General features: G+C 56.3%; 1 protein-coding gene across 13 annotated transcripts in view; it reads left to right on the forward strand.

The window, feature by feature from the left end:
• The window catches only part of RAP1GAP2 (RAP1 GTPase activating protein 2), an 82,532-nt gene extending 55,199 nt beyond the window's left edge, over positions 1-27,333 (forward strand). For 8 of the 13 annotated variants that reach the window (XM_030029350.2, XM_030029352.2, XM_030029358.2 and 5 more), the window contains 22 exons: positions 4,646-4,681; positions 5,802-5,846; positions 6,428-6,460; positions 6,804-7,013; positions 7,574-7,677; positions 8,230-8,308; positions 8,806-8,859; positions 10,173-10,256; positions 11,439-11,539; positions 12,230-12,359; positions 12,604-12,759; positions 13,449-13,520; positions 13,946-14,032; positions 14,262-14,396; positions 18,394-18,531; positions 18,911-19,029; positions 19,340-19,453; positions 19,995-20,112; positions 20,511-20,637; positions 21,911-21,990; positions 22,211-22,249; positions 23,226-27,333. In XM_030029350.2, the coding sequence (XP_029885210.1) occupies positions 4,646-4,681; positions 5,802-5,846; positions 6,428-6,460; positions 6,804-7,013; positions 7,574-7,677; positions 8,230-8,308; positions 8,806-8,859; positions 10,173-10,256; positions 11,439-11,539; positions 12,230-12,359; positions 12,604-12,759; positions 13,449-13,520; positions 13,946-14,032; positions 14,262-14,396; positions 18,394-18,531; positions 18,911-19,029; positions 19,340-19,453; positions 19,995-20,112; positions 20,511-20,637; positions 21,911-21,990; positions 22,211-22,219 (2,031 nt within the window). In that variant the 3' untranslated portion in view covers positions 22,220-22,249; positions 23,226-27,333. Of the gene's footprint in view, positions 1-3,414; positions 3,476-4,645; positions 4,682-5,801; positions 5,847-6,427; positions 6,461-6,803; positions 7,014-7,573; positions 7,678-8,229; positions 8,309-8,805; positions 8,860-10,172; positions 10,257-11,438; positions 11,540-12,229; positions 12,360-12,603; positions 12,760-13,448; positions 13,521-13,945; positions 14,033-14,261; positions 14,397-18,393; positions 18,532-18,910; positions 19,030-19,339; positions 19,454-19,994; positions 20,113-20,510; positions 20,638-21,910; positions 21,991-22,210; positions 22,250-23,225 lie in introns of those variants that run through there. The other 5 variants (XM_030029351.2, XM_030029355.2, XM_030029353.2 and 2 more) reach the window with 3 other exon arrangements.
• Positions 27,334-27,350: the final 17 nt, after the last annotated feature.

Raw genomic sequence — 27,350 nt, forward strand, 5'->3', positions numbered from 1 at the left:
TGATGGGAAACCTGGGGTGACTGTGGTTGGGAGGCAGAGACCTGGTCCTTCTGGAGAGGTCGGCTTGGTCCCCTGACCGTCGCGGTCAGCGCGGGGGATGCTGGGCGCTTGCTCAGCGCTCGCGTAGCCGAGCCTGCGATGAGATGCTGCACAGCATGAGTGCATTGAGTCGACATCCTTGGTGCTCACCCTGCTCTGTCCTGCTCTTGGTAGACTTTAAGGTGCTTCCCAGAGATCTGTGCAAGACTTAGTGTCATGGAGAGGGACAGGGGGTAGGTACGGGCATTGGAGCAGGGACAGGAGCAAGTCCCCGTCAGCTGAGACTGCCTGTGCCCCATCACAGCCATGCATGCATTTTGGCTGAAGCAGTTGTGTGTTGCCTCCTCCCCGGGTGGAGTTGGGATGGGAAGGCCCTGTTGGTGCTGGTGTCTACTCTGCAGCTCCTGGGTCAGCAGGTTGGGTTGTCCTGAGCTGACTGTGAGAGGATTTATGGTTGGGATTCGTTCAGCAACTTTGGAAGGGCTGTGGCTTTTTTGTGCATGCAGATTTCCAGCTGGAGAGGTCCGATTTTCTGCCTCCTGCCCAGCACCCCAGGTGAGTGCCCTCCCGAGGGGCACAGCGCATCCCCCCGTGGGGCCGCGCATCCCCCCGTGGGGCCGCGCATCCCAGCAGGCGCCTACCTGTCCCCCCTGCAAACCCTCACCCGCTTCCTGCCCAACCTGTTTTGGGCACTTTGCCTCCCAGGGGAGCCACCCTTTGAAATAACAAAGCAGCAGCCCTGCCGTGCCTCTGGCTGGGAGAAACATTAACGAAGGGAGGTGTCGGGGCTGGGGCTGGATGGCCGGGCTGGGGCTCGGCTGCTTTTGCTGGGCACCAGCGAGGAAGTCTGGTGGCGGCAGCAGCCGTGGCGGTGTGGCTGATGCGGGGTGGGGTGATGCCGGGAAGATGATGGATTTCTTACGGGGCCTGCTGGTGAGTGCTGTGCGACCCACGGGGGGAGCGCCGGGGGGGGGCTGCTGGGCAGAGCTCTGCCCCGCCGCGCTCCATCCTTGGGGGCTCCCGCCTGGTGCAGGGTTTTCTTTCTGGGTGTCGTTTTCTTCGGAAACCTGCAAAGCGGGCACTTACTGGCTGGGCTGCAGCTTCTGCTCTGAGTGCCCCTCGTCCGCAGGTACCCCCTCGCTAAACTCAGCCCGGGGTGCTGGGGCAGTTGAGCAGGCACTGTGTGCTCCAGCTGGCTCGGCTTTGGACCCCGTGTCTTGCGTGGAGCTGATGGAAAGGAATCACGAACTTTTCTGTGCTGAAGCACTGGGATGTGACTGTCCATCTCCTCTCACGCCTAGTGTAGCACGCTTGGTGGTGAGGGGTGAGGAGGACACGTGAGCAGGAAAGGAATAGCGACTATACCATTTCGGGTTGAGTATTTTGCATTTCTGAGGTTGTTAGGACAAGCTGCTGGGCAGGTTTGTCCTGCTGAAGGTGGCGGGGGAAACAGCTGTCCGCTCTGGTGTTGCCTTTTGGTTGCATTTAAGAAGCAGATGCAGGTTTAGTTTGGAGCAGACAGTCCCAGCGACCCAAGCTGGGTGAGTGTAACCTTTCCTGCTGGCTGGGCCGGCGGCAGGTGGCATTGCTTCCTGCTGGGCGTCACAAAGGTGTAATTGTCTCCACAATAATTACCAAAATATTTGTGGCCCAGAAAAGTTGGCTTTAAGTATGCATAAATCCCTAAAGGGTACAGACTGCTGTCTGCTTTAAGTACATGTACACATTTTCTGCTGAACTTGCTTTAGCAGGTGGATCTGGTGCTGCTGTGCGGTTTGGTTCTCTGGTTCTGGCTGCTGGCAGAGTGGGACCTGGAAACTATTTTAATTGACTCAGAGAGCATTGCTCCATCGCAGAGATCTGAAGATAAACCGGAATCTAAACCAAGCTCAAAATAAGGAAGAGCCTTTTTAAAGTGCTTCCAGCTTTGGGCAGAGAGCCCTTCTGAGCCCAGGGTTTGTTTTTCCTCCCGTAGGTGCAGTAGATAAAAACGGGACATAGAAACACAGCCAGGGCTGCTTCTGAGCCACGGCAGTCCTCGCCTGTGCTGGCAGTATCTTTCCCCCGTCCCAGCTGGTGTCACTGAGGGCAGTCACTAGGCTGCTCGTGCCATAAAACTGACCTTTGCTCTCCACATTTATTAAAAGAAAGTCTCTCTGAGGTTTTCCTTTGGTCTTTGATTTTCATTTCTTCATCTCCTCCTCTGTTTTTTTCTCTCTTTTTTTTGTCCTTTGCAAAATTCAGTCTATTCTGAGAGCTCACTAAAAATCACCCCCCATGCCTTTCTCCTTGGTACTGTGACCCCTTCTGCCCCAAATCTCGCATCCCTCTTCTGCAAACCATTTCTGATAGCCAGCAGCATCAGGGCTGCTCATCCCGCTTTCTGCTCTCCCTCCTGGACCGGCAGCGTCTGCCGTGGTCCCAGCCTCTCCTCGGCCGTATGAGCCGTGAGCCTGTCGGCTGCGGCTGGAGCGCAGCGGGTGGCTGGGAGCAAACGTGGGTTAGAGGAGAGGTGAGGGGAGGCTGGGGGAGAGGAGGGATGGTGCTGCTGCTGCTTCATGTCTCCAGAAGAGCCAGTTGCTAGTTTACTGGGAGTGCCCCAATATTTACAGCCATAGTTTGACTAGATAATTTATTTGTGTGTGCTTGAGAGCAGGAAAAGCCGGATGAGGGATCAGGATCGTCCCGCTGAGGTTCAGCAGTTGCTGTGCCGAAGGGGTGACCCCGCAGGTGCCCGGCGAGCCGGGAGGCTGGTGCGTGCCGGCGGAGCACCGATTTCCCACAGCTGCGTCTGCTGGTGGGGCCTCACCCGTGCTGGTCGCGCGGGTCAAACCCGCACCTTCTACATCCCAAAGTCACGGCAGGACTGAGTGGGAAAGGTGGCTGGAGCACCAGAGCAGCTCAGCAGCGGCCGGGACCGGGGCCCCTTTGGGCAGCGCGGGGGGATCAGGGAGGACAAGGGTTTCCTGAAATTCCCCCCTTGCCCGCGGGAAGGGGCGGCTGAGCAGGACAGACGTGGCTTTGACACCTCTCGTGGAGAGGCGGCGAGGGGCTCTTCCCGCTCCGGGTTTGTTGGCCCGGAGCCCCCTGCGCTAAGCGTTTCCAGAGGCGCAGGAGCCGCGTGCGCCGCAGCGGCTTGGGATGCTCCGGGGGCTGCGGCACCGTCACGGCCGGGGAGGGAGGCAGCAGCCCCCCAGCCGGGCACTGGTGGGCTGGGGGAGCAGGACGAGCTCCCTGGCTGCAGGGTCGGGCTGCTCTCCAGAGGAGCCACGCAGGAGCAGGGTTTTTAATCGGAGCCTGGGGCTCGCTAATCTCTTTAGTTCGTTTGGCAAGTAGGCCATTAACCCTGCACAGGCAGCCCAGCCTCGCCGGCAGCTGCATTGCCGGCGTTTCCACAGCCGGTGAAGCGCAGAGCCCAGGGCTTGCACCTTGCAAGGTAAGGGACGTGGGGAGGGCTGCTCTGGGTGTCTCATTTGCCAGAGTATTTATTTGCTTCTTTGGATTGATCGGTCGGCGCCTGTTTCATTTCCAAAAGGAAGTTTTTTGCTGCTGGTTTGTGTGCACAGACCCCCGCCTGCCGGGGGCCTGCAAAGCAGCAGGAGGGCCGCGGGGGCCAGAACACACGCACCCCGTCCCTCTGCCCGCGGTGGGACCGGCTCTGCCCCATGTCCTCAGCAAAACCCCTGCCTACGGCCCTGCCGGGCGCCCTGCGGCGCTTGGCAGCCGTCTGGGTTTTCTCCCCGCCTGATCCCCGAGATCCAGCGCCCGCAGTGCAGAAGCGAGCAGCACGTTGCGGAGCAGCGGAGCATGGCCGCGGCGGGTGCTCTCCTTCCCTTCCTCCTGCCGGGCTGTCCCCTGTCCCATGGGGCAGGATTGTACCAGCAGCTCCGCTCTCCCTTTGGCATCTCTAGCCCACGTCACTGCTGCAGAGAGCCGGGAAACGTGGACCTCAGAGACCTGAGAAAACACCCAGGGAACAAAAGGAACCCAAAGAGATTGCCCAGCCGATGGTGCCAACACTGTTGTGATTAGAAAAAGAAGTGACTAAAGAACTATTATCAAACCGTACACAGAGCGGGCTGGGAAGTTGTTGGGGCTGAGTGTTACTGGGGATGGCGAACTGCAGTAGTGAAGCCCGAGCTCCGAGTCAGGCTGGACGGCAGCTCCCGTGGCTGGCAGCCGCCCGCTCGCGAGCAGGGAGTGCGACAAGCGCCGCAGCATCGCTCGGCCCGTCTTCTCAGGCTTTTTTGGAAATGAAATGCAGAGCAGGAGTAGTTAGGGAGGCGGGGAGCTGCTGCCGGTCGCTGCTCCGTGCGCTGCCTGCGGCTGCAGCGGGGGCACTTGTTGTGGGATGGCCACTGCTCCCGGGAAGCCGGGGCGGCTGCGGGGCTCTGTCCCTGCCCGGCGGTGGGGCTGGACGGGGTGTGTTGAAGGCAGATGCCATCGGTTATGGACAGAGTCCCTTATTGCCGTTCCTGTTGAGGGCCAGAGCCAGAGTGCCTGGTATGAGGTGGGGGGTCCGGTGTCCCTGCCTCGGTTTGGCTTGGGCTGGCTTGCCTCATGTCTGCTTTAATTGAACAGGAGGTTTCCTTCTTTTCTTTTTCAGTCTGCAGAATTCTTCGAAATGCTGGAAAAAATGCAGGTGAGCAGCAGCGTGCGTGCCAGTAACGCGGGACTTTCCCCACCCGGCAGAGGCTGCAAGGATGCAGATCCCACAGCACCTCGTACATTTAATGTGCTGGGAGGACTTGTACGATCGTAACGTGGTTTGAATTGTTGCTGAAGTCGCCAGCGCTGTGTGAGCCGGGCTGAAAGGGGGCACGGCAGGCGCTTCCCAGCTCAAACCGTGCAGAAGAGAGCTGTGCAGAAATGCCCCAGTGCGTGGGGGGAAAGCAGTGGTGTCAGCAGCGTCTTCCTCCGAGGTTGTTCTGCATCTCCCCGAGCAGTTTTGCAGAAGAAGGTTTAGGTCTTGGCCTGTGTGTCGCCAGGCAGGGCCACACACTCTAAGACGCGGTCCCATTGCTCCCTGGTAAAGTCAGGACGCCGCTGCCTGTCTTTGCAGACGGCAGGCTCTGGTACAGAGCACGGCTGGGTCAAGCACTGTCTCGGTACCCCTCGGGTCAGGGCAAGGCGTTCTCTCGTCCCACACTAAAACACACCAGGATCTGCCCAAGGAGGAGGGTCAGGGGACCAGGGTGTCCCCTGGCATGTGCCTTGTCCCCACGGGAGGGGCGCGGGCAGGTGGCACTCAGCCCCGATGCCAGGATGCTCGGTGCTCCCCCAGCGCGGCACAGGCGAGCGCTAGCAGGGTTTGCCGTCCCCGCGCTCCTGCCTGGGACAGGCACTGTGAGGCAGTCGGGGCCATCGCCCTGCCACGCGTCACGGCTGGAAGGCAGCGCAGGGATTTCCTTTAGGAGCCCATCCCGGAGGAATTAAGGTGAAGCTGGAGTGGGATACGGGGCATTTGTGTTTGGTGCTGTGCCGGCACCTGGGAAACCTGCCTCACATTTAGACGTTTTCAGTGTGGTGTTGCTGTGTCCCAGGTCTTGTCTTACCACATCCCCGTCACCCATTTTTGCTGTGTTACGACGGGGTCTGTCCTGGCATGCTGGCAGCTCTGCCTTGCTCGTCCTGGGTAGAATCCCCCTCCTTTCATGCCACTCATGTCAGAGTGATTTCCGTGTAGCAAAATACTCTTGTGGTTTCATCTGTGTTGTTGAAAACATCTTAATAATTTAATTTATTCGTTTTGTTCCAAACAGGCACCAAAACTTGAGGAACAGAGAACTGGAAGCCAAAAACATAAGGTTGGTTGAATTTTGTTTCTTGTGTGGATCTTTTCAAGTCATACCCCCGCCTTATCTCAGGGCTTTAATGTGTATAGTCAAAGACAGTCACTCAAAGGACTAAAAAGGATTTAAATGTTGCCTAAAAAAAAAGGCACTGATTGAATTGCAAAGATGAGAGAGTGGTGCCTGTAAATCCCTAATCCAGCTTTATGTCCAAACCTGTGTATTTCAGCAGTGAGCTGTGTAAAATGGTTGGGTTCTGCCGCAGAGCTGAGAAGCTTACACCGATAACGGAGACCCCTTTGGAAAAGGATTTACCCTGCTGCAGTGCTTTCCTGCAGACCCCGAGCGGGGAGGCATCCCTGGGCAGTGCGGTGACGCTGCTCCCGAGGCTCATGCGCATCCCATGGTGACCTCACCTGGCAGCATTGCTCTCTGTTACCGCCTGGCACTCGGTGCAGGGCGTTAGGACAGGAGGGACCAGTGCAGCGGGCGGCCGGGTGCGCTCCCCACGTTGGATGTGCAAGGCTGTGGTCCTAAGGGACGGACGGCTGGTGGGGAACAGAGTCTCATACGTGCTGTTTCGATTCCTTTTTCAGGAAGACTACATCCCGTACCCCAGCATCGATGAGGTGGGTGCCCTGAACCACCCTGAACGCCTTCAGGCCAATGCCTCTCCAAAATTGCCAATAACAGGGGAGTTGGTGGAGATCCTGTTTCCGAGAGGAGCTGCGCAAAGCATGCTCCCCGTCCCCACCTTTGCGGTTGCTGCTTTTCCTCGGTAGCACGTGCCCTCTTCTAGGAGAGAGAGAAGAGGTTTCGGAGAGGGGCTGGATTTGTCCCCCGCTGTGCCGGGGCTTGGGGCTGCTGCGGGAGGGGGCAGCGGGGGGGTGGGCAGGACACGGGGCGATGAGCCCCTGCACCCCACATCCGCACCCCGGTCCTGCCCGACCCCTCATGGGCCCATGTCTGCAGATCCTAGAGAAGGGCAGCCCGTACCCGCTGATCATCCTGCCCCAGTTCGGGGGATACTGGATCGAAGACCCGGAAAACCTCGGCACGCCCACCTCGTCCGAGAGCAGCATCTGCGAGGAGGAGGAGGAGAACCTCAGCCCCAGCACCTACGGCTACAAGCTGGAGTGCAAAGGAGAGGCCAGAGCCTACAGGAAGCATTTCCTGGGGAAGGTGGGTGCCCCTGCCGCAGGGGGCAATTGGTCAGCTGAAAATTGCATACCCCCCCCAACAAGAAAAAAAAAAGAAATTCTAAAACTGTGAGCAAAATGGGCAAATTTTGCAACTTCCCTCTTTGCAAGGAGAGGAGGGGACTGGCGGGTTACCGGCCGTGGCAGTGATGGCCACGCACGCAGCCTCTGCCCCGGCCCCCGCAGCCGGCAGGGCCCCCCCAGGACAGCGGGTGGGCATGCCGGCTCTGAGCCTGCCCCGTCTGCGGGGACCTGGGGCTCGGCCGGACTCGGGGGACCCGGCGCGGCAGCCACCTGCCTGCCCTCTTGCTCACAGTCTCGTAATCCTCTTTCTCCCTCTGCACGAAGCGGAGAGCAGAGTGCTAAAGTCCATGGGCAGAGGGATTAAAGCCCTGGTCCCCGTGAGGAGGGGTGCGAGCGTGCGTGCCCGAGGGCGGGAGGGTGTCGGGATGGCAGGCGAGTCCTCTGGTCCGGCCGGGACGCGGGGCAGCGTCCTTGCCATCAGCAAGCTGCCTCCCCTAACGCACTGTTTTCTATTTTTAGGATCACTTAAATTTTTATTGTACAGCCAGCAGCCTTGGGAATCTGATCCTTTCTATTAAGTGTGAGGAGGCAGATGGCACTGAATATTTAAGGATTATACTCAGGTATGGAAAAAAAAGCTTTGTTTAACAAAATATTTTCTCTTTAGGAGTCCCTTGTTTTTTTCCATAGTAAATGTTAGAGCCGGGGTGGCAGCACGCTGGCTGTCGCACATGGAGGGGCTTGGGGTGGAATGGGGAGCAGCAGCATCATCCTTTTACTGTATCTGCGCTGGGACTGCCTGACCCCCGATAATGAACATGAGACTTTGATCTGTTGCTAAACCCGCTGAAACTGAGTGTAAACCTCTCAGTGACACGGGATAGTACCAATCACATCTATCGCCATCCCTCTGTAAGCTGACAAGACCCAGTGCGTCTGAACCATCATGTCATTTCCCTCCAGACTATGAATATTTTAAGAGCTGCAGAGATGAGAAGAAAAATTGAGCTTTTGCTTACTAACCAGGCCCAAGAAATTCTGCAGAACATCGTTTCCCAACAGCCAGCGGAGTAGCCCTGCATGCATGCCACAGGGCTGGTGAGCGGGGGGCTGCAGCCGGCGTCTCTTTGCCTCAGACACTGCCTGATGTCTGCTCGTTTCTTTTTCTTTGCTAGGTCCAAAGTGAAGACGCTGCATGAAAGGATCCCCCTGGCAGGATTTAGCAAGCTCCCTAGTATCCCCCAGATTGCAAAGGTAAAATTGCGGGCTGGGCTGGGGATACCTGCCGCAAAACCCGCGCTGCTGTGCCTGGCACCTTGGGCAATGTTGGGCAGTGTTGGGCAGGGTTGGGTGGCATTGGGCAGCGTTGAGCGGCATTGGGCAGCGGTGCCTGGGCTCTCGGGTCCAAGGGCGCTTGTTGGGTGGTGGTAAGCGCTGGCCCTGCTGTTGGTTTCCTGCTGATTCTGGGCAGGTCACTGATGGATATCTGGGGGAAGAGGTGAGGACATGGCAGCACCTTTGACCCATGGAGAGACCAGGGACTTGTCTTCCTGCATCCTCAGTTTGGTACCAGCCAGGCCACAGGGCATCCCAATGAGAGGATGTGAAGAGGGGAGCTCCTGCAATCGGAGTCTGGGTTTAGTTCATTTATAAGACATTCACAGCCTTGCCATGGAGTTTTGGGAGGACAGGGGTGTCTGTCCTGCGCACCCAGAGACCCGGCACTGACTGCTCTTTCCCCTTGCCCGCAGGCCTTCTGCGATGACGCCTCCGGGCTGAAGTTTAACCCGGTTCTGTACCCCAAGGTGAGGTAACTTACCCCAAGTCGGTCATGTAGTCAGCAGAGAAGGTCAGATAAGAGTTAACTCTCTCCTTTTCCCCAAGATCCACCAGCTACTTTGATAGAGAGCATGGATATTTGTACTGCATCTTTCTAGCTCTCTAGAGCTGCAAAGGGGATGTGAGCGGTGCAGCGGTGGTGGGCCACGCGTGCGTCTGGGCAGCAGGTTAGCTAACGGCCATCTGATGGCATGAGCCTGCCACCGTCTTGTTCTGTCAACTGGCCACCAAGGATCGATGGCACTTTGGTATTAATCTGCCCTTGGATCATGGGGAAGGAGGGAAAGGTGACTGTCTGTGGGGTGTAAAACCAACCTGGATCTTGGTTTGGTGCCTTAAGGTTTGCTTGAAACCCGGTGAGACGGGTTGAGTCTGTGCTCGAGAAGCCCTGCAGGAATAGATGTAGAGGTGGGTGGGTCACTGCGGGGGCCGGGGTTTTTTATCCAGGTGGCAGTCCCCACTGGTGACGTACCCGGACAGACTCACCTGTTCTGGGATCGCTCCTTCTTGTGTGTGCTCTTGTGCTGCCATAGAGACCTGCTCCCGGGAAGGTACAAAGCACATCCATCATTTTCAAGTACCTTTTATGTTGAAGACCTTTTCTGTGGCAGGCACAGCAGTAAGTTATAAGGCAGTTTCATCACCCTTTGATGTAGCCAAGGTCAAACTGATTTTGTTCATCCATTGTCATTATTGATGTTGCTATCAAACCATTATCTGGAAGTTTGAGAACAGCCGATGCCCAGTCGGGGAAGATGGACGTCTCTGACTCGGTCCCCACAGAGCGAGGCTGGGACTGCGGTGCTGGAGCACTGCGGGAACTGCCATTATTTGCGCCCAAAGGGCCCCAAACTCCCCCAGAAAACCTGCGAGAGGTCAGGGCTCCCTGTGCCCCCGCTGCCATGCCTGGGCGCTGGGGCCACAGCTCGTGCCCACCCGAAGCCCGCAGGCATCCAGGCAGTCTGTCGGCGGTGGAGGCTGCAGGGATGCTGATAACCGAAACCGGGGCCACTGTTGAAATCTTTTGGCCTAATTATGTGGAAATTTGGCTTCTGCCCCCCCTCCACTCCCTCGGGCGCTGCTGCCGTACCCCACTGCAGCTCCGGTGGGCTATCCCACTGCCCGCCACGAGGAGCCGTACCGCGGCCGGTGGGCGATGGCGAGCGTGCCGAGCGGAGCTGTGAGCCTGGCCAGCCGCGCGTGCCGAGCAGGGTTTGCTCTGCCGGACATCAGGTTTTGAACTACCAAATGAAATAATTCGTATTTTGTTTTACTGCAGGCATCCCAGATGATAGTGTCTTATGATGAACATGAGGTCAACAACACGTTCAAGTTTGGTGTGATCTATCAGAAGTTCAGGCAGGTGGGTAGTCCCCGTGCCGTTCTTGCGGAGCGTATCCCTGCTTGCCAGACGTCTGTGTTTCACAAGTGCAAATTCAGGCCTGCAGTTAATTCTGTCACGTGCAACACGTTGTGTTACTGGGTGTCCTCACTAATAATGCATTTCTCATTGCTCGGATGTTTCCCCGACTCATTAAAAAATGATGTGACTGAAAAAATTCAGCCCACAAGCTGCTGTAGGGAAAAGTGGATGTGAAAATGGATTTTAGCAGGCGTGGTATTTTAATCAGATATATGTTTAGACAGTGAAACAGTTACAGTTGTCTGGGAGGACTGTGGGCTATGAAGACATGTGTTTGCTGAAAATGCTATTAGCCGAGGGACTCCGGATGGGGAGTGCAGAGGCAGCTGAGTCTTATAACTCACCAGAGATTATTCTGACAGGCACTCTAATTATCTCTACATATTGCGTTTTATTTTGGATTGAGTAATTCATGCAAGATGATAATTAAGGTCTCATTGTTTTGAAATATAGCACGCAAGGGACGATGAAGACTTGGGTTTTCCAATGTAGAATCCATTTGAGTTTTGGTATTTCCTAAACGTTATCGTAAGGTCCTTGCTGTTGGTCGGAAGTCGCTCTCAGCAGCATTGCCTTCGGGTGCCAGCTGGGGAGCGGAGGCACCCCGGGACGAGGTGCTGGTCGTGTCCCCGGGGACCCCATGGATGGGGCAGGAGGTGGCAGGAGACGGGCAGGCAGGGAGAGGTGGCCTGAGCAGAAATCACCATCAGAGCCAGGGTGGGACGGGTTCCTGTCTCTGTTGCTGTGGCACTTTTGCTGATAGCAAGGTTTGATTTTAAGAAGATGCTCGGAGCAGAGTGACACGCAAGAAGGCGCGTTTCGAAGGGACCTTTCACCTTAGTGGTGTCCGTGGTCGTCGTGTCCGAACCACCCGCAGCCCGACAGGAGCAGCACCAGGAGGTCCCCAGGGGCGCAGGGCTGTCTTCGCGCGTGGCAGCCACTGGGGATGGTGGCTTTGGTCACGCTCGGCTCAGGCAGCACAGAGGCCCCTGTGGCTCCTCCATCAGACCAACGCCGCGGTGGCAGAGCTGTGGCCAGACCCTCCTCCTTCCCCCGGGAGCCGGCGTCTGCTGCAAACAGGCAGGGCTGGGGCTCTCAAAAGATGCGCCCTGTGTTTTGTAGACCCAAGAGGAGGAGTTGTTTGGCAATAATGAAGAGAGCGCTGCCTTCAAGAACTTCCTAAGTTTTCTGGGAGACACCATAACACTCCAGGACTTCAAAGGGTAAGTTAAAAAGAATGATTTTACAAATACATTTAACAAGAGACCATGTCATGTGTAAAAATATCTACCATGTGAGAACAGAAGTCATCTCACTCATGAGCGGGATGTACAGAGCAGAAGCGAATATAGCTTTGGCTTGTTTTTCAAAGCCGGGGGAGTTTTCCGAAAAAAATTTGGAGCTGCCAAGAGAGAAAAACTTCCTTTCCTGCAGTTTTGAGGTTGTGAGAAAATCTGGCTATATTCAGCCATAGACGAAAGGAACTTTGTTTGGAAACTCGCCCTATCCGGTGCCGCGGGCTCAGCCGCGGCGTTCCTCCAGGGCAGTCGCTGCAGCAGCCACGGTGGGGGCAGAGACCCCCCGCTGCCGGCGAGGGCTGCGGGCTGGCAGGCGCGGGCAGCCCACCGCAGCAGCACTTGGGGCTGCTGGTCCCGTGACTGGCACCCACGGCTGCGGTCAGCCCCGACCAGCCAGCACCGCTCTGCCGCACACCCTGAATTTCAGACGGGTGATGGTGATGCTTGGTTACAATACATGACGCACGGTTTGTTCTTTCCCATTTGCTCGCTACTAGATAAAGATAAATGAGCTGGTTTGTTCTATCACCCTGTCCCCTGACAGCCGCCGGCGGTCTCTGCTAAGCTTTCAATTAATATTTCTTCATTTCTCCCTGCCTTTCCCTTCGTCTCCAGTTTTCGAGGAGGTCTGGATGTCAGCCACGGGCAGACGGGAGCAGAGTCTGTGTACACGGTGTTCAGGGACAGGGAGATAATGTTTCACGTCTCTACAAAGCTGCCTTTTACCGAAGGAGACACACAACAAGTAAGAGAGATGAGCTTCCTCGCACCGAAGCGTCTGAGCCGGGTTGCGCTGGCGCTGGTCTGCCCAGTGCCGCCAGCCGCCGAGCCCCAGCGCCGCGGCATCCTCGGCTGGTGGGCGGCAGCGCGGGCAGCAGCCGGGTGGGCTCCCCGGTGCGCGGCAGCCTGCGCGCCCGGAGCTGGTGTTTGCTCCAGAGGGAGCAGAACCGCCTGGCTTTACCGACCAGATGTTTTCCCTTTCTGCTTAGCTCCAGAGGAAGAGGCACATTGGCAACGACATTGTGGCAATTATCTTCCAAGAAGAGAACACGCCTTTTGTCCCAGACATGATCGCCTCCAACTTCTTGCACGCCTACATTGTCGTGCAGGTGGAAAACCCCGAGGCAGATAACACAACATACAAGGTGAGGGGAATCGTGACTTGCACGTGCCCATTTTTGCTTCTGCATCTCACGCCGAGGTCTGGAGGCAGCCGCCCAGCGGCTGCCCTGCCCGTGTGCTCAGTGATAGAACCAGTATTATACCTAGCTGACATATGTATGTGTGTATTAAACATACATATACACACACACACACACACACACACGTATATTTATGTATGCGCTATCACGTAATGTGTTTACATACATATGTGTATAAAATATGTGCACGTATAATAGCATGCTCATTTGCTAAAGACTTTTGATGCAACTCAGTATTTGAATAAGCCTCCAAACAGCTCATACCCATCTAACACATCACTCAAGTGTAGGTAGCATAAACCCTGTTACCTCTCTGTTTTCTAGTAAGAGAACCAGAGCCACAAATGGAAACAGAATTCATAGGAAGTAAATGTAAAAAGTGTGCATGGTTAACTCTCTCATGAAAGCAGGAGCGATGACGGATGAAGGCTGGGGAGGAGCGGTCTATCTGGCAGGGCGTGGGCTGTGGGGTGCCCCTTGGCTCTCAGGCACTGGTGCATCTGGGCTGGGCTGGGCTGGGGAGAGCATTGCCAGCCCCACGCTAGCCACCCTCCAGGAGATGGACATCCCTGTGCTGGGTGATGCCCTGCCCTGCTGCACCCACAGGAATAACGTTTCTCTTGGCTCCGCAGGTGTCGGTCACGGCCCGGGAAGACGTCCCCTCCTTCGGGCCGCCCCTTCCGAGCCCGCCAGTATTCCAGAAGGTAAGAGCTGAGATGGGAAGCATGTTCCAAGCCATAAAAAAAATATATGCGTATGCCCGAGATGTTTCCAAGCTCACCTGCTTAGGGAAAACGTGACTTCTGGAATTTATATGGATTTATTTTGATTTCTAGTGAGGCCCGTGGGGTTTATGGTAGGGCGGGAGGCCGTGCACCATCACACGGCATAACCCGTGCAAGGCGGCAGCTGCGGCTCTGCTGCCGGGGCACCTGTGTCAGTGTGGGGGCGACGGCCAGTGCAGGAGGGCACCCCGAGCCCATCTGGGGTTGTCCACCAATGCTCCCACATCTGGAGGGGGCTGCAGGGTGCTGTGAGCTCGGTTTTTGGGTCGGTACAGCTCCGGTACCAGAGACACGCATAGTCTTACGACAGTGGGTGTTTTCCACCGTGGCTCTCTCCCCACCAGAGCCCCGAGTTCCGGGAGTTCCTGCTGACCAAGCTCATCAACGCCGAGAACGCCTGCTGCAAGTCCGACAAGTTTGCGAAGCTGGAGGTAACGTCGCCCACCCGCCCCTGCCCAGCGCGGCGGCGGGCGCAGGGAGGCTGTCGGCGTTCCTCCTCGAAGCCGCGTTTCCCTGGGCTGAGCTGGGTCAGCGCCTGCAGGGACGAGCGACTGGAGTGTGCATGTGTCTCAGCTCACTTGATGGCCGCGGGGTCCCACGGGTCGGTGCCGCTGCCCCCTCCCTCGGCACCCCCGGCTGAGCCCCTTCTCGCTCCCCCAGGACCGGACACGGGCTGCCTTGTTGGACAACCTTCACGACGAGCTCCACGGGCACACGCAGACCATGCTGGGGCTGGGGCCGGAGGAGGACAAGCTGGAGAACGGGGGTCACGGAGGCTTTCTGGAGTCTTTCAAGGTAAAGCCCTGTGCCTTGCCAAAAGCGGAGTTAAAATGCACCCGGGGCTGGCAAAGCACGTTTTAGTGGAAGGTGCGGATGAGCGGCGTTGGGGGACGAGAGATGTCCCCTGAGAGCAGAGCGGCGGGAGGAGGTGGGAGCTCACTGCCACCACCGCCCCACTCAGCCAGCGAATCCCCGAGCTGGTCCCAGTGGGAGCAGGCGCAGACTGCGTTGTCGGTCAGTGCCACCATCGGGGTGACCTCTCCAGAGCCCCTGAGCACCTCCTCTCCCGCCAGCATGCTCTGGCATTCGCCGTGTCTCCGGAGGGGTCTCGGTCCAGGGCCAGCACCCCAGCGCGGGCTGTGCCTGCAGTCGGGCTTCGCTGCTGCGAGGCAAGTCCTGCTCGTGTGCCCGGGGTGCTGGCTGTCCCCGCTGTGCCAACCCGGCTGCAGGACGGGGCTCGGGCTGGGGGGGGGGAGGACGCCCAGGGGTGGGTGCCACAGCAAATGGGCAGGAGGTGGTTGTCGTGGTGTTAAACGGGACACACAACGAGAGGTGCTGGGTGCGGAGAGGGGAAATGGTGCCGAGTGTGCGCTGGGAGGGGTTATTGGGGGTGTAAGGGGAGAGAAGGGAGAGCAGGTTGGGAGAAACGGGGGGAGGAGAAAAAGAAATGAGATAAAATGATGTGGATGAAACTGAGCCACCATTGGAGGTAGGGACAGCGACCAGCTGGGCGGCGGGGGACGTTCCTCGAAATGGAGGGGCAGCTCTTGAGTCTCAGGGGATGAGCTGTTGCCAGAAGTCTGGGGTGAGGCTCCCCTGCGACAGCGGTGGGAAGGGCTGGCACGTGTAAATCTGGGCTGCGCTCACGGGTGGGTGTTCAGCAGAGCCCCCCAGCCAGGGCACCGCGTCCCTGCCGTGGGTGACGCCTGTGGCCGTGCTTCTGCCCGTGCAGCTCTCCGACGCTTCTCCCCATCCAGCTCCTGGTGTGTCGGCTCTGCCTGGCAGAGGCCGTTTTAGCTGCATCTGCAGCGGGGAGGGGTGCTGGTGGGGGGTGGCCGTCACCGTCCCGGGCGGAGGAGCTGCCCCGGCTGGGGCTGTACGGAGACAACTCCTGCAGTTACCTTATAGGCACAGTTTTCTCTGTCGTACAGAGAAACAGGCGCTGGTAGGAGATGAGTCACCTCATCCTGCACCCAACGGCTCCAGGGGAGGGGTGAGCAGCTCCCTGGCCCCCGCTGTGGGAGTGGGTGGAGGCTCAGGTGTGTCCTGTTTAGGTATGAGATACGTCGTAGAAATGGAGATGCTGGGCGGTCACGTCGCAGTGTTCGCTTCAGGGTCTGAGGCGTTGGCGTTAAATAATCATTTTTTTGCATGCTTTTTGCGTACGAGAAAGTGGACTTCGCTTTCTTGGCATTGCAGGGTGTGCCGGGGCAGGCGGTGAGTTCCGTAGTCCGGGCTGGGCTGCGTTTGCCCAGCCGCCTCGGGACCGCGCTGCTGGGCTGCCTGCTAGCTTATGTCCTCCACCGCGCGCTGTCAGAGTGAACGGGGGAGAGGAGAGACGGTAAATAAGAGCGCTGGGAGGGGGTGAGACCTGATCCCCACGGTTTCTTTTTGACCGGCTGCTCAGAGGAAAGCGGAGCTTGTTTCTGCTGGGCTCTGAGCAGGCGAGACGGCTGCCTTCGCCTCCCTGCTGCGGGAAGAGAAGCCGCTGGCCAGCCCCCCCACCCCGGGAAGGGGCGTCGGGGTGCCCCACAGAGCTCCGCGGCCTCGGCAGCCCCGGGCAGAAACCTTCCTGCCTGCACGGCACGAGCGGCCGCCAGAGCTGCTGGCAGCAAAGCAAGCAACCGGTTACTTTTATCTGCAAACACTGTCAAATTTTGTATGAATTGCTGACCCTAATAAATCAGGTCTGACGGACTCTTGCTTGGTGTTTGTTACTGCATGGGCAGGAGGGGACAGCGCGGGGCTGTCGGGGTGGCCGTGGTCCCCGGCACGGGCTGGGTCTCGGTGAGAGCTCAGGGCTGTGGCTCCCACTTACCCTGGTGCAGGTCCGCCTGCAGCTCAGTAACCCCTGGAGCCGGCAGCAAACTGGTGCTTGTGCACCGTGGATACAGTGCCGGGCATCTCCAGAAATCTCGCCCTTGATGGCTTGTTTCCTCCAAAATCTCTTTACCTTCAGCTGGGATTCAAGGGGCTGGAGGAGAGGTAGCCATGGCGCAGTGGATAGCGCAGCAGCAATTCAAAGGGAATAGCTGCGAAGAGAAACTTTCCTTTAATTGGCACACTGGCATCACAGTCCAGTTTGGGCTCCTGTTACTATGGTGACTACAATAATTGAAATATGGGTGTAGATTTTTTTTTTAACTTGTGCATTTCACTGCTGCTTTTCATAGCGTGTGCCAGACTTTCAAAAGATCTCGTGGTCATATTTGTAAGTGCCTGGGACAACAACTGAGAGAAGACTTTAAAAATAGTTCAGGTCCTGTTTAAGCACCCAGATGAGTGTTCAGATCTGCAGAAGGTCTCTGCCTCCGGTATGCGCAGCTCTGCTTGCAACAGTTTGAGTCAAAACAGGTTACAGCAGTCCTGTTCCCGCGCTTGTGCCGCCGATGTCCGCAGAGCCCGGCCGTTGGTCCTTTCCCAGGGGACGTGGAGAGCTCCGCAGGGGCTGGGAGTCCCATCGTGTCCATACCCAGCGCGGCACATCTCTGGGCTCTGCCGCGGAGGTGGGTTGGACTCGGTGCTTCTTCTCTGTGCCCGGGCATGGTACGCCTGGCCGTGGGCATCCCTCGGTGCGCGGAGCTCCGGTGGTGCTCCAGCTCTCCGGGGCAGCCGGAGGGAACAAGGGCACAAGGCCTGGCACTGGGCATCTCGCTCCCATAAAAACCAGCCTGTGCCAAAACGGACACGGATGTTTCAAGGCAGCTGGGAACAGGCTTTGGTTTGCTGAGTGAGCAAGGTGCCTAAGGCTGTGCGGGAAACGCAGCCCTCAGCCTGGACTGGGAGGAGGCCGCAGGCGCTTTGGTCGAGCGGTTGGATTGCAGGAGTTTGGTGCAGCGGCAGTCGTCGTCGTTGATTTGCTGCATGCAGCAGCGGGGATGCAGCAGGAGAAGCCACACCAGGCTGCAGCACTGGCACAGAGCACGGTGGGCTCTTGGCTGGAAGCTGCGCCCAGACTCGGTGATGCGGCTCAGGCAAGGGCAGTCCAGAGGAAAGCGTGTCCAGAGCCTGGGGGATCGTGGCTCATGTGAGGAGTGAAGGAAGGGGGCTGTTTGGTTGGGAGAAATGAAGACCGAAGGGAGCAGGGATAGTCTGTGGCTGCCATGGGGATGATGCTGTGCAGCTCATCTCCAGGTCTCTTACAGAGATGGATGGGCCAAACCAGCAGCAGCAGAGGTTCAGGCCAAAAGTGTTTTTCAAGCATAAGCACCCTGAAGAACAGAAGTACTTTTGTGAAGCGGCTGTGAAGCCTCCAGCTCTGGGGATGTTTTGGGGCAGGTTGGAGAGGTCCGTCAGCGCACAGGAGAGGTGCAGGCAGGGCAGGAGGCTCCGCCGGGGACCCGTCCTCTCCGAGTCCAGTTTGAATCGCGGGGCGGGTGTGTGCATCCAGACACTGGCTTACAACTCAGCTGTGGTCCCCGTTCCTGCTGAGGGGCTTTCGGGGGTTGGCCGGGCAGGAGGCAGCGCTCTGGGGCTCACGTCTGCCGCTCCTGGTCCTGTAGCTGCAGTCCTCGGCCCTCGCACACAGCGTCAGGGGGGCAGTGGGGGAAAATCTGATTTTGTGGCTGTGGGGCTCCCCGAGGGGCGGCTCATCCTCCGGCTGTGCGGTGCAAAGGCTGCTGCCGTTACCTGTCGGATTGTTGTTGGTGTGCGCTGGCTCTCGGGGGGAGGACCAGGCAGGTTGCTCTCTGATGTGCTTGGGGGAGACCTGGGGCTGGGGAGGGAGGGGGTTTGGGATCGGTGCCCCGCAGGGTGGTGATGACCTGCTGTCCCCTGTCCCCTCCGGCCTCAGAGAGCCATCCGGGTGCGCAGCCACTCCATGGAGACGATGGTGGGCAGCCAGAAGAAGCACCACGGCGGCGGCATCCCGGGCAGCCTCAGCGGGGGCATCGCGCACAACAGCGGCGAGGTGACCAAGACCACCTTCTCGGTGAGCGTGGCTGCGTGCCCTCCGTCCTGCTGTCCCTCTGTCCATCCCTCTCTCCCCAGCCTGGCAGGGCACTGCAGTGTGCTGACGTAGTCTGGCAGTCCCCTGCACAGGCAGCGAGTGTAAAGGCGAGAAGACTTGAGCAGAGCATGATTTTATGAATGCTCAAGTTGGGCTTGTTTTGTGGGAGAACCAAAGATTAGCTTCCGGGGGTTTTCAGCCCCAAAGTACAAAGGAGATACAAAAGAAATTCTGGCATTATGTGTTTTCGGGATGCACAGGCTGAGAATTGCGGGCAGCATGGTTCCTCGTAGGATGTTTAGTCTTAGGAGCTTCTGGGAAGGAGCTTTGCTCTCCAACCTGGACTGTTCTGTGCTTTCAGCCCCCCGTACCAGCAGCTGCTGCCAAGAACCAGTCCAGGAGCCCCATCAAGCGCCGTTCAGGGCTGTTCCCTCGCCTGCACACGGGCTCTGAGAGCCAGGCGGAGAGCAGGACAAGGTGGTAAGTTTGACATCGCCCTTGTTAAAAACCCCTATTGCATGTTAAACATTAGAGAAGCTGTTGGTGAGTGCTGGAGACCTTGCCTGGGGCGCAGCCTCCCCTTTCCACACAAGCCAGCAATGAGAGCTGCTTTTGCCGTGTTTGAGGAATTGTGCCTTGGATCCCTTCCCTCTGTTTTAAATCAAAGTGGTGGTATCCAGAGAGCATCTGTGACTCTTACAGTTTAGCATTTGGTGTTGGGGAATATAATTTGACCATCCTTTTTAAGTCTCTTGTATAACTCATGCAACCTGTCTCTTTGTGCCCTCAGCGACAGTGTTTCTGGAGCCCAGAAGACACCAGATTTGGGACATTCTTCCCAAGAAATGAAATCTGAAACCTCGTCCAACCCAAGCTCCCCTGAAATATGCCCCAACAAAGACAGGTGAGCCAGGAAGAGCCCCATCCTCCTCCAACCAGAGCTCAAGTCACCCTGTAGCTCACAGACCATCAGGAACTTTGTCAAACAAAACCATCTCCAGGTTTTACTATAAATAAGTTTGATATTAAGGGAGGAAAAAAAAAGATTCTGGTGATTCATGAGCACAGCTCCTTTATGGTCTGAAAATAGCCATCTTTAAAAAGAAGAGGAAGAGCAAAGAGCAGTATTTGACAGAAGTTGCCCAAACCCTCACGGCACGGGAGCTGGGGAGGTCCATGGTGCCCATCCCTCCCTGCCACCGGGGAGTCAGCCTGACCCAGGGGTTTCTGCTGGTGGCACCCACCAGCTGCTTTATCCCATGCTTTTGGAAATGGTGACTTACAGAAGCACCCCGCTATGTTCATCCCTACGGCAGCAGCTTTGCTCTGGGGGTGCACAGGAGGGTCTGTCCCCGCTGCCGTAGCCCAAGGGACACATCTTTCTGAGTGACAAAGCTTTGTGAAGGACAGCCACGTGCCCTTTGTTTTGTTTTGCCTCTTTCTAGGCCGTTCATTAAGCTGAAAGAGAACGGGAGGTCGAACATCTCCCGTTCCTCCTCGAGCACCAGCAGCTTCAGCAGCACGGCAGGGGAGAGCGAGACCCTGGAGGAGTACGACAGCGTGGTAGGCACCGAACCCACCCCGCGGCACGCTCGGGCTCGGGACCCTGCGGCTCCGCGTGTCCCTGGGCTTCCCGCTGCCTCCGGACCCTCGGGTGGTCTCTGTGTGGGGGAAGCGCCCCGTGGCCCCCCCAGCCAGGTGCCTCCTCCCCGCTGGCATCGAGGGACTTAATCCCGTCCCCGGGTGCGGGGAGGAGGAGGGTCGGGGTGCCCGGTGGGACACCCCAGCGAGCTTCGGCACGCACTGGGCAGCGCTCGGCGCACTGGGGCCGGGCGGTTGCTCCGTCAGGCTGAGGTCTCCCGCTGACGAGCAGGGCTGTAACGGGGCGTCAGCGTCAGCAGGGCGCGGGGAGAAAAGCTGGCTCACAAGTGAAAGCCGTGTCCCAATCTCTCCCCGTGCAGGGAAGCCAGCCGTCTACGGCATCGCCGTTCAAGCAGGACGTGTTTGTCTACAGCGCTTCGCCCGGCAGCGAGAGCCCGAGCGTGGGGGCTACGGCCACCCCCGTGATCATGAGCAGGAGCCCCACAGGTGGGTCGCGGGAGGGCTGGGGGGAGGCACCGGCTCTGCCTTCGCTCCTGCAGCCCCCGGGGTCCCGCAGCGGCGGGTCAGGATGGGGTCTGTGGGTCTGGGACGGAGAAGCCCCCTCCCCAGCCTTGCCCGGGCTGCGGGCAGCTGCCGAAGGTGACGGGGCGAAGCAGCGGCCGCGCTCGCCCTGGCGGGACCGGCATCCCACGGGATGCGGGGCAACCTCTTGCTCGTCCTGAAATCCCGATCCTGACGAGGCTGTTCTGGAGAGACGGCCCCGTGTGCTTTATTTCGGTATTTCCATGGGGAATTTGTTTCCCTTCTAAATTAGAGCGCAGAGGTGGCTTTTGCTGTGGCTTTGTTTCCTCCCTTCTCCCCTGACAGGCATGTGCAATAGTCGTGGAAACGCGCCGTCTCCAAGGCCCGAGCCATGACTCACAAATTATTTAATAAACAAGGAGCTTCCCTTGGTCTTGGCTCCATTACCCCTGCTGCTAACTCACTCACCGACTCCATCCGTTTCAGTCAGATGATTTGCAAAATGAGGTGCAGTTCGACAGGGTAAAACTGGCAGAAATGGCCCTTTGCTGGTGCATCCTGCGGTGACGGCACTGGTGATGGCGTGGTGGGGCTGGGGGATCTCTGCAGCGCTTGCCCCTCGCCCATGGATCACCGTGGCTTTGATTTCCTCGTGCAGCAGAGCACCTGCTGTAAGGCACCACTATCCAAACGAAAACGCACATTATGAATTTAGGAGCTGTTTGTGAAACAGCCGGGGAGGCACAAATCCACCCTGAACAGCTCCGTGACTGGGAACAATGCGGGGGAAAAGCTGGGCTGCAGAGTGCAGTCTGGCTGGCTTTTTGTACCTCAGCACCCCACAGGTCCTCCTCCTTATGTCATTAGTGATTTTCTGAACTATTCAACCAGCCCCTTTTAATGTTTAAAGTGTTTATTTTGTATTTTTCCTGCCAAGAACATGGAAATCCACCCATACATTATTCGGATCAGTCATTTCTTGTAGCCTTTTCAGTGGCATTTCCAGTAGAAAGACTGTGAAATGTAATTAAGCCTCAATTTGTTCCATCAAAAACATTTAATGTACAGATTTTGCCAAACATTCAGCCAAGATAGACTAAATATTGGTAGCGCTCATGACAGTCTATTGAAGTGCCTGGCTGTCAGGCTGGGCGAGTGGCAGTCAGCACTACAGCTTCAGCAAATATGTTTGTTCACAAATTGTTGCTTTTCTTCTTTGCTTTTCCCCTCTGTCCAGCAGATATAAAGAACAGAAACTCTCCAAGGTCAAACCTGAAGTTTCGCTTCGACAAGCTCAGCCACGGCAGCTCCAGCACGGTAGGTGCCGGCAGCTCTCGCCAGGCGAGCTGCTGCGCAGCTGCATCCTGCCCTGCCGGGTTGCAGGCATGCGGCGCGGGGGGTCCAGGGTGTGCGGGGGCTGCGGAGAAGGAGGCAGAGCCTGCGAGGGGCAGTCGGTGAGGCAGGGGAAGGGGAAGGGATTCCATGACTTCTTGCGTCTTCATTTGCAACCCAACCCATATTCTGTTCTTTGGTTTAGAGCCACTAGCAGGAAGAAGAAGTCATGAACTTGTAAAAGGTGAGTGTTTGTAAGACGGTGTTGTGCTAAATGACTTGTCTCAGCTGTGGTCAAGTCTGTATAGCTAATGTTGGCTAATTGCACTGTTTATTATTAAATATGTGATCAGTAATATATCTTAAAGCATCCTAAACACTTTTGTAAGATGAGGGAAGCACTGAGTGAGAAAAACTGTAGAGGTTGGTGACAGACAGGTCTGCGCCCATCCGTGCCGCTGTGTAGCTGTATGTGTTCCTTTCTGGAGTTCTGGAGTAGGTGCTCCCACAGCGCTTTTGCCACCTGCTCTCAGGGATGATGGGCCACAGCCCAGTAGGTTTCATTTTTCCCCAGTTAGCCTTTATGAAACGCTTGTGCCCATCTCCGCAGGGAGGATGAGGTTTGGTGTGCTTTGCTCTGGGCACTGGGGGTGGAAAAGCAGAGCAGGTGTCCTTACGCCTGCCAAAAACCAGATGGAAACGGCCAATTTACGAGGTGGATTTTATGGGCAGAGGTGAAGGGAGTGCAGCGCGATTAGCCTGGGCTCTCGGTGGCTGGGGGACTTCCCGTCCAGCGGCATGGCTTTTGCCCATGCACAGGGCCACCAGCATGAGTGGGTGCTTTCACACAGGAGGCATTTGCAAGCCATGAGGAATTTATTTACTGGTTTTCTTGCAGGCTCTAGTTCCTGCAGTCCTATGTCATGAAATCAGGGTTTTCATTAGGAAGTCCCTAGCTGAGCAGAAGAGCCCATAAAACTTGAAATGAGAGAAATTTCCATTTCTGAAAGCACGGGTCTCAGAAAGCCATGGTTTTCAGCCCATCACTGAGTTTCCTCCTCTCCCGGCCCGGAGGCGGCGATCGGCTTGTTGTCTCGGGGATGGGCACTGCCACGGCTTCAGCTCCCTCCCTGGGACTGGTGCTTCATAGCCGTCGCTGCAGGAGTGAGAATATTCTCCTTCCACAGTCTCTGACACTTTTATCCTTTTCCTCTTTGCAGGGAATTTTTGTTTCAACAAAGGGAAAACTCTTCAACATCCCGTGGGAAAATGCACGCCCCGGCCGCGGGCAGCGAGGTGCCCTCACCTCCCGGCTGCCCCTCTGCGCCGGGAAGAAGCTCTCACCTTGCCGCGATCTCTGCCCCGACAGGGACCCAGCCGCCTTCCCACCGGGTGAACCCCTCGCCAGCAAATGCCCCGCACCCCTCCCTCCGCGCCGCAGGAGGAGATGTGTCTCTGACTGCGTGGCACACGCGTGCGGCCGGGGGCCGCGTCCCCTCCGCGCTGCCGTGCTGTGTTGCCCGGCGGGTGCCCGTGTGTGCTGCGGCTGATGGGTACCAGGTGGGCACCGTCCATCCCCCCTCCTGGCTCACCAGCCGGCTCCTCTCGGGCAGGGGGGAAGCAGGACGGACCCCCCGCACACTTCAGGTCCTTCCATGTTTTATTTGCAGTTATCGGTGGGGAAACAAAGGTTTTTGCGTTTGTTTTTTGGAAAGGCAGGTGGTCAGGGCAAAATTACGTGTTTGCTTGGCCCCGGGGCAGTTCCCTTGCCCCATCGTTTGTCGTCGCTCTCCTCTGTTTGGAGGCAACGGGGCAAAATTTCCCCCCACGGTGCTGCCCGGGCGGCTCTTGCCAGCACGGCGGCGGCTGCAGCAGCTCACCAGCTGCCCCCCTGCTGCCTCCCCCCTCAGCTCGCTACCCACATTGCAAAGTTGTAGGGCAGATGCAGCCTCTTAATCCATACTTAGTTTCTGGCACAAGAGGAGGACGTGCGAACCGGTCCCGGGGGAGCACAGCTGGTGACTGGGGCCAACTCATCCTCTCGGCAGCTTTGGAAATGGTTTATATGGCCTCCCTGCTTTTTCCCTGCCTGAAACTCTGAGCACAGGCCTGGAAAAGATTAACCGAAGCTAAAGCTGTAGTATATCTAAATACCAGAACTGGTACTCAGAGTGAATTTACCCAGTGGGCTCTGCTTTACCCTATGGGTTGGATCACCAGGCAAGCAAATGCTAAAACTCCAGAGATGTGGAAGGCATTAGGCTGCTCCACCCCTTGCAGAATCTGTCCTGCTGCTTTTGAATGTGCTTTTGTTTATTTTGAAAGACAAGGATTAGGAATTCTGCAAGGTGGCTTCCCTGTAACACCCTTTTCCAAAAAATACCTCTCTCAACATGCCAAGAAATCCTTTTGCTCTTTTATGGAACTTCGCCTAAAGTTTACTGAAGTCTGTCCATGAATTTCACATTGCTCATAGATTTCCCTTATCAGTTTTCTGAAAGACACACTGCAATGCTGCAGAGATGCTCCCTCCCCCCTACCAGAATCTGTGACCTTTGCAAAAACCCCCATGAAATAAGGTTCTCAATCTCAAGTGAAAGCAATTCTTTGAATTCATGATTCCTAACGAAAACAGAACTTTGAGTGCCAAAGTTAACTTTACACAGCTGGAGCTCCAAGGGGCACAAAAGGATCTGACAGCCAATTTTAGGAGGCGCATGCAGAATTGCACGCCTGGAAGCAGCCCTGGGCAGCCGCCGTGGCTGCGGCTGCTCCCAGGAGGATGCACCTCTCTCTGGGGGCAAGTGCTTGTCGAAGGAAACCATCACCTCCCCTGCGCCCCGTCACCTCCCCTGGACCAGAGAAAAGCCAGCCGAGCTCTGCTAACCGAGGCTCTGCGTGGTACTATCTGACAACCTTACTGTTCGGTTTGTATAGGTGCTCCCACTTGTGCATGTAATTTCTCCATTTGAAAAGAAAAGGCTGTAGCCCTAATGGGAGAAATCAGATGAAAGGAGGAAAATGCCTTGTGGGAAAGGCAGAGAACAGTTTCACAGGCACTAAGCGCACTGTGTAGGACTGGTAAATACCAATAACCACCAGTGGGGACATTCCCTCCTGCTTTCAGTGAGTTGCATTGAAATAGAGTTTGAATCTTGAGGTTTTCTTTGAAAGAGGAAAAGCACAGTGTGCTTAGCCTGGTCTGTAGCTAGCTCTAGGTGTCTCAGGTTCCACATATTTTGCTCTTCAGCACTTCTGTCTGATGATGCTTCAGTAGCACTTTCAAACCAACCCCAAGTTCTTCCCTTTAGAAGCTTTTGGTCTGGTTTTCTTATGCTGCGCAGTGAAATACTGACTGGTGCAACGACTTGCTTTGAGGGTGTGTTCTTGGTTTTTGCTTTTTTTTCCCTGAGAAGTTGCTTGATTCTGTAGATGTTGTCATTCGCATGGGTGATGATCTCTGTGAGATCTTTCAGCAGAAGATGCAGTGGCTACTATCAGCTGAGGTTTTCATTTTTGTTTTTTGTTGGGTTTTTTTTTTAACTTGAAACTGTGACTTTCCTTTTTGACCTAGATTGATTTGTAGAATTATTTGAATGGGATTAACAGGCAGGCGGGACAGTGTGAAGCTTCAGGGAGAGAGATGCAGTGCGTTGGACTTGCCTTTCCCTGCGCCAGCCTGCTGGAACAGCAGCGGGGCCCGGAGCCGAGGTCTGGCACAAGGTTTGCCAGCGGCTCCTGCGTGCTCTGGGACATTTTCAACAGCACTCCTCCAGGCTGGTTGTAAAAACCTACTGCAACATCCTTAATGGCAACTGAGCTTTTAAAGCTCCTGTCCTAGCCAAGCTCTAGCGTGGTTTCTGCCTCCCTGCACTGCCTTGCAGCTGTGTGTGCGTGGCGTGCTCCTTTCAGCCCCTGAATTCTCCCGAATTGTCCCGTAGGAGCGCTGGGGACTGACCAGCAGTTGCGTTAAACCTCGGAGACATTTCCAGCAGTGGGTAAAGGTGTTTCTGTATATATATTGCAAAATGTTTTGTGCTTGTAAGTGACACACACACACATATATATACACATACAGAAAAGTGATTTTTTTTTAATATATGTATGTATATATATATAAAAGAAAGGATCCTTAACTGACACTAAAATTATTGGGCAGTGCATTTTCCCGTCTGATCCCCACCGTTTCCATGCACATAACTTCTCCCAGACTCGGAAGCGACTTTGCAGAGGGAGCAGGAGGGGGCTCAGAAATGGGGCTGGGGGAGGATCGGGGGAGCCCCCGGCTGTGTGGGGAGGTCTCTCCTGTCACGGGGGGCTGCTCCCCTTCTTGCTGGGGTTTCGGTCCCCCCGCTTGCTCCTGCTGCACCCTGGCTGCCGCTTGGCTTGGACCAGTTCATGAGCTGGGTGAGAGGCAGAGGCAGGTGAGGTCCAGGTCCACCTCCCCAGCGCCGGTGCTGCAGGCTCCGAGTCCTCGCAGCGGAGCGGGGAGGGAATCCTGCTCCCCTCCGCCAGCATCTCCTGCGTTAGCTGTGGGGACTGGTTTGCAGCTGCGGAGAGCTGGCAGCGAGATGCTGCTCCGTCTGGGCTTTTATTCAGGAAAGCACTTAGCACGTACTCGCATCCTCTTGAAATCCCACAAAGTCAAGCACAGGATTACACTTAAGCACAACATCAAAGTGCTTTTTTTCTGAGCAAAAAGGGGGGATCCTAAGCACAAACTCAGTTTCTTTCCAGAGTTTTGAGGGTCTTCAGGAACGGCAGGTGAAGGGGCCAGGATACGTCACTGGCACAAATGGGCTTGTTAACCTGGGCTGAGGTTTCTCGGCTGTCTTCGGCTTGACTGCAAGAGGTGCTTAGCGCTGATAACTGCTTTTAAGACCAGCGCCTGGTCAGAGCTCAGCACCTCTGCAGATCATACCTTGCACTCACGTTGCTTTGCTGATGTTCCAACTTCTGTTCCGCTAGAGCTGGCAAAGTCTGTCATTCCCCAGTCCTAGAGCATGCTTTCATTATGTTTTAATGAATGTAGCACTGCGTATATCCTGCAAAGGGAAATGCTGAATTTATATCATTAGAATGTGAAGAGAGTTTATAGAGTGAAAATAAATCTTGAAGAAATGTATCTGACAAAGTTTATTTTTTATGTAGAGAGGCGGTGCTTTGTAGTTCCTGGTGGCCTATGTCTGTTGTAAATAATGTACATTTAATTTATTGCTATGGTAGCAGATTGTATTTGTTATATATAAAACTAAAGGTTCACAAATGTATATTTTGTTGCTTAACTGTGTCTTTGCAAAATTCACAATAAATAACATATTTTGTGTCCATATGTGTACTACGTT

This window comes from Aquila chrysaetos, chromosome 10 (assembly GCF_900496995.4).
Source record: "Aquila chrysaetos chrysaetos chromosome 10, bAquChr1.4, whole genome shotgun sequence".
In the NCBI taxonomy this organism is placed as follows: Eukaryota; Metazoa; Chordata; class Aves; order Accipitriformes; family Accipitridae; genus Aquila; species Aquila chrysaetos.